The 12,789-nt window shown below is 37.2% G+C and overlaps 1 protein-coding gene across 2 annotated transcripts in view; it reads left to right on the top strand.

The window, feature by feature from the left end:
• Window positions 1-12,789, top strand: part of TOX (thymocyte selection associated high mobility group box) — a 296,755-nt gene that overhangs the window by 261,336 nt on the left and 22,630 nt on the right. For both annotated transcript variants that reach the window (XM_033125689.1, XM_033125688.1), the window contains one exon: window positions 2,364-2,594. In XM_033125689.1, coding sequence (XP_032981580.1) covers window positions 2,364-2,594 — 231 coding nt within the window. The remainder of the gene's footprint in view (window positions 1-2,363; window positions 2,595-12,789) is intronic.

Genomic DNA, 12,789 nt, shown 5'->3' on the forward strand with positions numbered 1-12,789 from the left:
TGTTTCCTAGGCGTTCTGATTTAACCCTTGTAAAGACAGCCTGGATATCAGGATATTCCTTAAAAGTTTCCCAGGTGATTCTAATTGCAGCCCTATTGAGAATCACTGTTATGGTCATAGTTGCCTACATGTTTAATTTAGAGCTATGATACGAGTTTGCCCACTATCAACTCAGTCCCCACATGCTTGTCCTCTGACAGAAGTATGTTGGGACCCACCATTTCACAGCCTCACCTCGCAGATCTATCTGTCCGGGGGAAGTCATCTTCTAGTGTTAATCTACGTTAGCTTGTCAGCTCAGTTCAGAGCATCCTGTCTCCATGGAGTTTGATCTGATTCAGTAGTCAACTGTAAATGATAATCTTTCAAAAAAGGTGAAGAATCCCCTTATCTTTTTTTCCTCTCTCTTTTTGGTTCTTGGGCATATCTTTTAAACTGTGACCATATTGCATCACATACGTGTATTAAGGTCATTTCTTTCTATTCATTCAGTGAATTTTTTTGAAGTTTCTGCCACGTCATAGTTAACATTTGAATAGCATTTAAAGTTTTTTAAAATCATGTAATATCACATATGCCATCTCAGTAATCACAAAATGACACTGTAACTGGTTTGCAAAACAAATGAAGGAGGCCCAGAGAAGTTATGTAATTTGCCCAAGATTACACAATAAAAATAATAAAGGAGGGCATGAGTCTAGATCCTCTGACATCATATCCAATGGCCTCTCAGGATATCATACTTCCTCTCCAACAGTGGCTGTTATTTTACACAAATTACTCTGCCTAGCAATTTATCTGAATAAATTATACATTACATTATGTTTGCAGAGAAGAAAGAAGCAACAGCAACCACAACAATAGAAAGAGTGAGGGTGCAGAATTTCCCATGATAATGGTGGTTCCATCAGGAGATAGTGTATGTTGGGCTTTATATTGGTGGGAGAGACGTGTGGAAAGAAGATTACTTCAGACAGCACTACTTGATATTCATGTGGAGTCATATAATTTTAGAGCTAGAAAGAAATACTAGCAAAATTTGTATAGAGGTAGATGAAGTCACATCACGTATAATTAGTTAATATCAAAGTTATTCAAATGCATATGTCTTAAATACATTGTGTGGTTTTCTCATTTGCATCAGAATAATAGTTAAAATTATCCAAATAGGCATACTCAAGAATAATGGGAGAAAATAGAATCTATTTTTAAATTGAATGTAAAGCTGTTCTAGCAATATCTAGATTTTAGGTTCTAGTTTCCAGGAATTTACTTGCCAATATGGTAGCCACTAGCACATGTAGCTATTTAAATTTGAAGCAATTAAAATTAAATAAAATTTAAAATGTTGTTTTCATGTTAGCTGCATTTCACATGCTCACTGGTTACATGTGTCTTGTGGCTACCATACTAGAACTGGGCAGATTATTGAACTTTACCATCATGTATAGCGCTCCATTGGACAGCACTGATCCAGGGTCCAGATTATGCCATTCTCTAAACCATGAGCTGGGTTTTCCCAGAAGCATTCTGTGGACCTAAGTGCAACATCAAAAGCCATTCAACTTTATTTATTGGACATGTTGCCCACCATGGTTTAAAAAACGCTAACTGAAATAAGTCACACAGAAAAAGTCCAAAACCATATGACTTCACTCATACGTGGGATATAAAAATGAAAGCAACAAAGAAACAAGGAAACAAATAAACAAACAAAAACTCACAGACACAGAGACTAGTTTAGTGGTTACCAGAGTGTAAGGGGCGGAGAGGAGATGGTAGAAGAATATGGTGATGGAAGGAGAATTGACTTTGTGTGATGAGCACAAAATGTGATATATAGATGATGTATTATAGAAATGTACACTTGAAACCTATATAATTTTACTAACCATTGTCACCCCAATAAATTTAATTTTAAAATAATTAGGAAGAAAAGGATAATCTTCCTGGAAAAAAAGCAAGCTAGATTGTTCATACAGTAGGGTTACTGCTAAAGGAATTTGCAGCTGTCACAGTGACAATGCTGCTTGTCATTCAGCTTCCCGAATGAGAAAACCAAAAAGTAAAGAGAGTTAAGGGATAATATTTAATAGTGTAATAATATTATAAGGAGTCAATGATATTATTAGAAAGCTATGTAAGTTAGGCAGAAGAGGGATGAATTTGACAACTATGTGAAATATGAAGTTTTATCTGAAAACCAGCGACCACAGCAAAACCAAGTGTCCCGTTGGAATGTTTGCGTTTGTGTGATGTGTATGGATGAGTGTATCTGTGTAAGTCTCAAAGGAGAACAACAATATGATTTGTCCCCAAATTTTCTTAGTTCATATATAATTCTGATTTTATTTTTATTTCAGATCAATGGCGGAGAGAAGCGGCCTGCCTCTGATATGGGGAAAAAACCGAAAACCCCTAAAAAGAAGAAGAAGAAGGACCCCAATGAGCCCCAGAAGCCTGTGTCTGCCTATGCGTTGTTCTTTCGTGATACTCAGGCCGCCATCAAGGGCCAAAATCCAAATGCTACCTTCGGTGAAGTCTCTAAAATTGTGGCTTCAATGTGGGATGGTTTAGGAGAAGAACAAAAACAGGTAAGAAAAGATGCAAAATGGAGTTGAAATCACCATGATTTGATTGTATACACTGTAAAGAAATGACTTATGAGGACTTTGGGTGCATTCTTCAAATACTAGAACTAAAGCTGAGAATGAACCCCATCAGAACCAGGCTTCAAGAGACTGTCAGAGAATTTTATACCCCTTTATTGCTCCTCTATAAATAGCATGTTAGTTCTTTTGTTTCAGAGATTGTATACGTAGTTACTTTTGGAAGGACTTTTACATATCCCAGCCAGGATTACATCATGCCTTAATGTTGGCAATGTAATCATAAAGGCTAAAAAAATACTAAAAGTATTTTGAAAACTGTCCACACCTCTCTTTAGCACTTACTATTTACTCTTTTGTCATCAAAACCCTCTTTGCTCTTTGCTAAATGAACCTCAAATTTAAGGGTTTATGCCCTTAGCCATTCCCTAAAGACTACCAGGCTGTTATTCAATCCCACACACACCATATTCTGTGCTGTGTTAAATGAGACCAGATGCCTGCTTATTTCCTTCTCTTGCGGATTGCCATGATGTGACAGGACCATTCTTAGTAGGGACAGCCACACGTGACACTTTTGCATCTCAGCCCAAATGGGCTTAAGGAGCCCAGAAGGTCTTACGGAGAATGGAAATCATGGAGAGAGAGCAAGAATTCAGTACAAAGATCTTTCTAAACCAGGGACTAGATTGCCACTGTCACCATCTAGAATTTCATTGTCACAAAGAGCAAATTACATAAGTATTATCTTTAATGTATCATTGAAATGATTATGTAGATGTAACTTTAGCTGCAGCAGAATACTGAATTACATTAATGATGTATTAGTTTCATATTTGAAACTTTTACCTCTCCTTATCAGGCCCAGGGCAGTATGTAAACAGAAAATCTCAAACTATATACATCCAGAAGTACCTGTATGTTTGAATATAGATAAACATCTATAATGTATAGTGTTTTATACTTTTAAGAACACTTTCACATGATTTATCTCATCTGTTCTTCTCAATACTTGTAACTACTGATATCCAAATTTTGCAGATTATGAAATGGGACCAGATAGTTAAATTCATTTGCTTATTTATTCAACAAATATTTGTTGAGCCTTTATTGTGTGCCCCAGGCACTGTTCTAGACACTGGGGATATAGCAGGAAACAAGACAAGAGTCCCCATTATGTTGAATGATCTGTCTAAGATTACATGGCTGGCACAGAGAATTACTACGACTAGAACTTACCATTCAACTTACATTTCATTTCTCACAGAACTCTACAAAATCAATTATAGTTGTAATGATAAAAACCAGTTGCTAAAGAAACGTGGAACCTGCCCACCCCCTTCTCTCCAACCCCTTTTTTCTGTAAGCCAAAGCTGTCTTTGACAATTAGAAATCTCTATGTGTCTTTCTTTCACCCTTTTCAAGATTGCCAGCCCCAGGAAATGGCTTCCTAGGAAAGCACAGGCCCACCATGTGGAGCACTGTGTTACAAGAGTCATCTTCTTGGATGGGAAACCTGTCCCTGAAGCCTTCTCTGAGCACTCAATTAAATAGCCACCTCACCATTAAGAGAATCGTTGATACTGTGTTTTGTGATTCTGTTGAAAACCTAACATACCATAGTTGTTTTAGGATTTTTGAACTGGTTTCAATCCTAACCCGGATCAATTTGCTCTCATGGTCCCAAACCTGAGGTGTGGTTCCCAACTGAGATTGGCCATTCAGAGTGAAACTGGACAGTGACATCATTCCTCCACCCAGTAGAGCACTGCTGAATGCAAAACTCAGGGCACACCAGGAATCCCAACCCCACCCCTCTTCTCTGGATTTTGTGACCATGATGCCTCCCTGCTTGACCCATGGTGTCACACTCCAGGGCATACCTCTCTGCTTGGATAACTGCTGTGTGTATTCTTAGATAGGCACCAGGCTTCGATGCTATCAACTCTCTTGCTCTGTGAGATACGATTTCCCAGAGATGTCCAGAAAGTGACTGCGATCCTTCCGGCTTGTGTCCAGCAACTCCTGCTCATCAGAGGACATACATAGTTCCCCTGTGAATCTCAGCCTCTCTCCCCCAATCCATACTGAGCAACTGAGCTGGGAGTGTTGTTCCAAGCCTCACCTGTGCTCCCTTAGCTTCTACTTTGTCAAAAGTTTTATTGCAAGAAGCATCACTTGCCTGTACTACTAGCCATCTGACTTTTCCTTACTTATCTTCCTGACCCCAGGTACCTTTTCCTAATTATTTCCCACATTCACTAGAAGAACTCATGTGGTTTTAAGAACAGTGGTTTTAAAGGGTGGAGGTCTACAAAGGCCTTCCCTAGCCCATGGTTGGTCCTCTACATTATCAACATAAAAAGTCAGTACTTGTACCCATGTTTATGGTAGAAAAGTATAATGTTCTTGTGATGAATTTCGGTAGTTCCTCAAGGCAGCAAATATAAATCTGTAGCCTCTTCCTACTAATTCTGTTATAATAAGGCCTTTTATTCTTATGATAGCAAGAGGGGAACATAAAGATAATATTCCACATTCTTTTTATTTGGCCATATAAGGTATTTACAGACCCAAAGAATATGAGATTCACTATTCTCAATTGTCTTGTTAAAAAGGGTATTATTCCCATTTTCCCATTCTGTCTTTCAGAGTTGGGGCTGAGTCTTTCTCATGGAGATATGATCACAACTGTGATGTAATATTTAAGATTTTTTTAATTGCATATATGCGATGACAAAATGTTTTCCTCTTTCTCTTCTGAATTATATTCCCAGTTTAATAAGTAACTTGTAATGAGTCTACCTATGGGCTCTCTCTTAATGAAAATAGTTGGGGGTTTTCTAGAGAATTTGCTTCATAAATAAAGGATGAAGTTCTATAGTAGTTGACCCTCCATAACTCATTGGGTATTATAAAGCAATTTCATAATCAAAATCCATTTGTTTAAAAAAAAAAAGTATGGTTTATGACACACATAGGACGCAGATCCATCCCAGGGACAAGCAGAGAGCAGGTCCAACGTATGACATCAGAGGCTGTGCTTACCCAAGGGAGCACATTGCATGGGAGGAGCAGCACTCTGCGGCTACGCGGCAGTCCTTCTCGAACAGTTTGCAAGAACTGCCAGCAAAGGGAACATGCCCGCCTGGAATGCACATTTGGGCACCAAGAGAATTTCAGCAAAATATCCAAAAGTGTTATTGTGGAGTCTTACCACCTGTTCTTTCCCTTTATGTTGACTCATTCTGCCAACATAATGTATTATCTGTTTCAAACTTACATTAATTGTATTTTATTCTCATTTAATATTCAAATTGGGGTACACAGATACTGCTATGTATTTTTAAAGGAATGGTGCTAGAGCAGATTAGAGGCAGACCATGAAACTTCAGAATTTAGGGCAAATGCGCGTGTTACAGAACAGCGCACGTGATGCAATTGGCACTGTGGCGGCAGCTGGTTTGAGTCGAAGGCTAGGGTTTCATGCGTCACAATTGTTCAAAACTCCTGTTGTCATAATAGCCCACAATTATGAACAGCTACAAAGATAAACACAAACTGGGAAAAATGGACAAAATTATTGATGACTTATTGAGGGCTCCAAAAATTACAATATTTAAGGAAAAGCAGCTATTAGTGAGTTTACAATCGGATGTTTTCTTACCAGCCAGAGGTAACATGACTAATACAGCTGCTGTATGTTTATATCACATGCTTCCTCATTGTGGAGTATAGGTGAGAATAAGAAGTCACTGCAGAAGGGCAGAGCTTTGTTTTCAGAATCTATGGTGTGTGAGAAACTATATGTATTTTGGTTTCTGTGAAGCCTCTCTCGAAGAAAAATCAAAAGGAAGCTGTAGGAAGCGATAAAAATCCTCCAGGAACACAAAACCTCCCTTATGAATCATTCCTATCAAAGCCATTGAACAACTTCACATATCAGAGATCTCTTCATTTTAATACTTCTGGAAATGGTGCTGAATCTGGAATTGTGTTTGGGATTCCAACCGGAGGTTTTAAATGCTAATGAATCGTAAGACAATGGAGAGCCCATTTCAGAAGCATACTAAGTTGTTTAAAAGGCACCAGATGGAGAAAAGGAAATAAAACATAAGTATTGCTGTCATGTTGATCTTTTCTACTTATCTTTCACTGACTAGAACCTACAGAGAGAGGAAAATAATAACGTAACAATATCACGCCCTTTATATTAGTATTCCTCAGAGGTTCAGTAATCCTCAACACCTTTTTTATGAGGTTCCAGCTAAATTTCCTGTCTATCCCCAGTATTTCTGAATTCTCTGATTCTGGTCATCGAAGCTAGGACCTGGGTCCACAGTGACAACAGAGAACAAATCCAGCCCTACTGAATTACAGAGTCTGTCCAGCTTTAAAGCAGAAGGGATTGATCCAAATAGCTATCAAGGGTTCTTGGGTCCTTTCTAGCCACGGAAAGTCAGCTCTTAAGTGGAAAAGGAAAGTCACCTTAAATCAGAACCAGATGTAAATTACTAAATGAACCTTAAGTTTCTAATTGGAGACACAGTTGGGCTGTAATACGTTTAGCAAATTACAAACAAAATGTTCTTGTTTACATTTCATTAAATGGCTTTAAAGCTCCAGCCAAAGAACTAAATAAACATGCTGTTAGGCTAAAAATGGAGTGGAAGGCCTGTTCAGAATTTGGTGTAGTCAGGAGAAACCACAGCCCACGGGGCCCAGAGAGTGTATTTTTGTAAATGCTAGCCATGTTGTGGAGGGAAGAGGAGAGTAGATTTACCTCGAGATCCAGAGCCTAATGAGCAGATATCACTTGCAGGGAAAGTGTTTGAATACAGTAACATACGCCTTCTTTCAGGATGCATAATTCATATCCAAGGGTATTAGCCATAGCAGTTCAGCTCAATAGCAACACCTCATTATTTTACCCCTCAGTATTTATTCCTATGTTTGACGCCTCATGAAATTACTGTTAATGTGTTTATATAAGGGGAGATCTGACACAAGTGGGAAGAATGTAATTTCCTACTCATTCTTTCCCGCTGCTGTGTCCTCTTCCCCTGGTAGAAGTGGCAAGTGTAAATAGTTAATTTGCTTCAATTATGAGCCTGTCCTGCTAAATTAGAAGCAGCAGGGATATGAAGAGCCAGAATTATACTTATGAGGCAGCTGACAAATCCTCTGAGCCCATGGAATCAAATCATTTACTCCTCATTGGTGCTCAAACACCCACTACATAAATGCTGCTAGGGTTTTTCTTTTCCCCCGTTAGCTTATGATAAAATTTGGATTTTATGTCAATAATACTTAAGGTTAACTAAAATCCTGTTGCACTATAACGTTCACACATATGTTTATCTTGGCTATTTCCTTATAAACAGCATGCGTTTTCCCAGTTTTTTTAAACTGGGAAAAAAGGATATGTAAAACAGTTGTTCATTTTATAAACTGTAAAATGAAAGAAAAGTTTATATTCATAAAAATTTGAAACTGAGCAATTAGAATGTTGTGGGGACAGAGCCCCAGAGAGCAGTTTCCAGGCTCTCAGCCTCACGTGGAAAGGTGCTGGCTCGAGTAGTAGATGGCCATCAGCTGTAACCGGTTAGCTATTGGCCACTAATATAACTGCCGCGGCTACGCTGGCAAGGGGGTTGGTTGGTTGGTTGGCAGAGAAGCGGAGGGCGGGTTGCGCATCGTGTGGAGCCTGCTTCCTGTGTCTCCAACCCAGCCACCAGTGAGAATATAGTGGTATGAACCCCCTATCTGTGGCTCTGTTGGTGTTCCTTTTTGGCCTCACTATATCCTGCGTTCTTGAGCAGAGAGCAGGACCAGACACCCTGCATGACAAATGATTACATGGAATGTTGATCATATTTATTTCTAAAATGCAGGTGTATATACACATATAATGGTGGTACATAATAGATTACTGCATGCAGAGATAAACACATGTAGTACACATACAGAAATATCCTATGCTCCTAAACAGTGGGAGCAGACATTTCACTTGAAAGTTTCCATGACAAAAAAAATAAAAATTACAAATTAAAAAAATAAAATTAGAATAAAGAAAAAAGTTTCCATGACATTGGTAGGGAGACAATTTGAACAAAATATTCATTCAAGTCAGTTGTGCTTTATGTATCATTGGTAAAAAATGTTTGAGGTGGTTGTCTTGTATATCTGTGTATCAAATCCTCTATTTCTATTGATGTTTATTTTAATGTAGAAAATGCAATTTAGTACTTTCTCATGAGCATTTATGCTTATACTGACTCACAGAAGGAAAAATCTGAGACTAGGGACCATATCCTCAATCACTAATATTTCCTGAGCACCAACTATGTACCATGCACTGCCCTGTATGTGAGGGCTTCAGCTACAAACAAAAGAGAGCAGGCCCCTGCATTTGTGTCTGAGAGAGGCATCTAGGAAGTTCTCGGCTAGGAGGAGCCACTGGGTAAACAAAAGCAGAACTTGGATCAATTTGATTCACACCATGGTCTGCCATGCTTGCTGTAAGATACTGTGTAAAAAACTACCCAGTCTAGTTTGTGTTTTCTTATCTGTAAAGTGGGACAATCAGTACCATTGCAACATTCTTATTGGAAGAATTACACAATATATATAAAGAGCTAACATAAAAAAATACACATAACAGAGGCATATTTTTAATGCCTTTTTTAATTCTATAGCTTCAGGGCCTCACATCACAGCGGGCACCTATTAGACACTCATTATTTGTAACTGTAATTGGATAACATCACACTTGCCCCAGTCATCCTCATTTAATAAATGAACAGATATATTTTGTACCCATTTTTCAGACAAGGAGCTTCCTTCTGATACCTACCATTCCAGAAAAAATACACACCATTATTGTGTAGGCCTTTTAGATGGATTCACATTGTCCCTGAAAAAAATCAGTAAGATTTTTCTCACATTCTATAATATTTTCAGTCCTCTGAATACTACTTTTTACAGTCCTTTGAGTTCTGGAATGCTTAAGAAAATGCTGAGCAAGTTACACAAGATGGAAATTTAACAACATGTCAGGAATAAGTTCTATATAAAATATAGATGCACTTTCTCTCACAGTTCTAAATAATAACAGCATTGAAAGAAGTTGCAAACATTAATTTCTAAATGATATGGCAGGGAATTGTGGTTAAATTGTTATTCCTTATACATTACTGTATTTCTAAGCATTTTCTATAAATATGAACTTGTAGTGGGAAAAGAAAACTACATTTGAAGTCAACCCCCCCGCACCCCCACCAAAATGCCTTTCAGCTTTTTTTTAATAGTGTTTGAATAGAATCTAGAATTGAAAGAATTGTGTATTTTTTCTTATTATTACTGTAAAGGCTTGGTTGAAATAAACTATAACTAGAGACTAACTAAGGGCCTGAGCAGAAAAGAAGGAAGGAAGAAGGAATTAAATGGTATTTATAAGAGTTTGCTTTTTTTTATGAATTGAATGGTTTGTTTGGGGAAAGAGCAGAAAGTGAAAGAGTAAAATGACAGATTGTATTAGAATTTTTTTATTTGAGTTTATTATATTCATAGATATTGAACTGCTGATTTCAATTAGGGATTATTAGCCTATAAAAAACATGTGTACATGCTGGTATTTAGAGCATTTCAAAAATGATTCAGTAAATCACTAGATTACATGAACAGGATATGGATTCTGTAGAATTGCTATTTGATGTCTCTCTACGTATGTTTTAGTTTAGCCATTATATATGTTTTAGTTTAACCACAGAGATGCAATCCTTAGATAGGATATGGTAGCTTTCTTAGAATAACAAACCACAGCATATAACTAAGTTAGGACAGGATAAATTCAAAAGTGTTTGGATGAGTTGGGGAAAATGATAAATGATGTATTATGATTTTTAAATCCCCATCTGGCCAACTTTGCACTTTATTTCAAACAGCTGTAGACCATTTGGAAGCCATTTTGTAGCTCAACTGAGTACTAATATTTACTGTATGAATCACATATCTTTAAAATATTTGTCTTTCCCTGAGAGAGAGACTGTTTCTTTCCCAAACTTAACTTTGACATAAATCAGACCCATCCTCCTTGATCATTGCCATGGGATGCTCATTGCCAAAAGCAGTCAGCATCATCTTTGGTTTCTGCAAGTAGAAGACTTTCTCCATCCATGAATAGAAGCTTTGAAACATTTTTGAGGAACTTTTTACTGGTGATTTTTAAATATCTGTTGTAAAGTAAGAATTTCCTCTATTTCATTTATATGTGGAATTCTTACATATTTTTACCATTCTCTCATGCATTTGAGGTCTCTCTTTAGACATTTCCAACAAATATAGAATTTTTAAAAAAGCATCCTTGTAAAATTTAAGAAGGTAGCATCAAATAGACATACAGGGTGTATAATATTGGAACCATTAGGTAGTTCTCAAAGGTGGAGGTCCCAAATTACTGTTGGGGAAACTGCCTCAGATTTTAATTCCAATCTGGGCTACCCCTTTAAACACAATGACAGAAATAGACCTCCTGAAATTACTGCCCTTTGAATCCTCCCTCTGAAAATCTGCAGCTATTAAGGAAAGAGTGGATCCATCAATCCACATAATGTGACGTGATGAGTTTATTCTTTTTTAAAGTAGTATTTAGGCACTTGTAGGATGATCCCACATAGCCAATCATCAATAGCCAATAGGGAGCCATTTATAGAAAACAGGGCATTCTGGATGCTAGTCAGGCATTCCGTAACAACATCGATCACCGAGTGAAACCAGGGAGCACATATTCAGCCTGAAATACATTGTTAGCCACCTTCCTTTTGTGGTTGTTAGTCAACAAATTTGAGGAAAGTTAACACTCAGTGCGATAATAACTACCGGGAGCTCAACAAAGTGATAGCTCCGTAGTGACACTGTTGCTGTTCCAATAGAAACCAAATGCAAGAAAGATGGTAGATACTACAATCAGGCCATCTGGTAACACTGTCTTATCTGCTGCTACTTAGAAAGTGATGCTTTGGACAATGCTATGGACCAAAGTGTGTTATATTTACCTTTGGAAGGTAAGCGAACCCCACCCACTTAACTGCCTGGGGGATCACTTGGCGTAGCATGTTAATAAAAACATGGTAAGAAGTGCTTGGAGCATACAAATACATACTACCATCAAAGATATACAGTATTTACTAAATATTTGCTTCAAAGTCCTGAATAGGATTACTGTGTGGGAGAAAAATCCTCTTGAAATATTTTTAAGGTATTAAAAGTAAATGTAAACATTGCCAGTTTATAATGTCATTAATTATAAATTATGTCTTAGAGAAGCGGTTGAAGGGAAAACTAGAAACAGAAATCTCTCTCAAGAAAAAAACAAATCAATAAAAAGCAGGAGAGCTTGATGTTTCTGACAGTGGCAGAACCAAGGCATATAATATACATGAATCATATTATTCAAAGGCGTTTGCTGTATGCTAGCATTTATTTGTTTTCACGTGCAAATTTCCAAAAAAGAATCTGAATTTGACTTTCAATAAAAGGGTCAATAAATTTAGAATACTCTTGTACTTAAAGCAAAGGATGTATGGGCTTTTACAAAAACATAAAAAACAAAAACCTTTAAGTTTCTTTAGTTTCATATTTAGTAAAGGTGGTGCAATGATTATATGATAATATTGTGTGAATTCTTAATTGCCTTATTATAATTGCCTTTCATTATATCAAAATGCTAAATATAAAAGTCTAGACTGAAGCCCTCCCTAAAAGGGAAGAACAATTAACATACTCATTTCATAGGGTCCTTTATAATTCTGTTGACAAGGTTAGTCATTTGTTTACCTTAAGTAAAATGTTCTGTTGTAATTAAAATATTCATGAGTAAATAATACTTCTCTCATCTTGAATTTCACAGCTGGGGACAGGGCTCAGCAAACTACCTTCAGCATTAGAAACCATAAATTGACCTCTGCTGCCGACGTTGGCAGATAGTTGGTCTTTAGACATAATTTATATTGAACTATTCTGACTAATTCCAAAGCCACTTTTCAGTACTGATCTGTGTCTGTTTTTGAGCTCAGAATTATACAATATTAGCCAAGCCTCATTCCCTGCTGTAAAATTCAAGATGTAGGAAATTTAAAATAGTTGTGTTGATGAAAATACACTTCCATTACACAGTAAA

This window comes from Rhinolophus ferrumequinum, chromosome 14 (genome assembly GCF_004115265.2).
Source record: "Rhinolophus ferrumequinum isolate MPI-CBG mRhiFer1 chromosome 14, mRhiFer1_v1.p, whole genome shotgun sequence".
Taxonomy (NCBI): Eukaryota; Metazoa; Chordata; class Mammalia; order Chiroptera; family Rhinolophidae; genus Rhinolophus; species Rhinolophus ferrumequinum.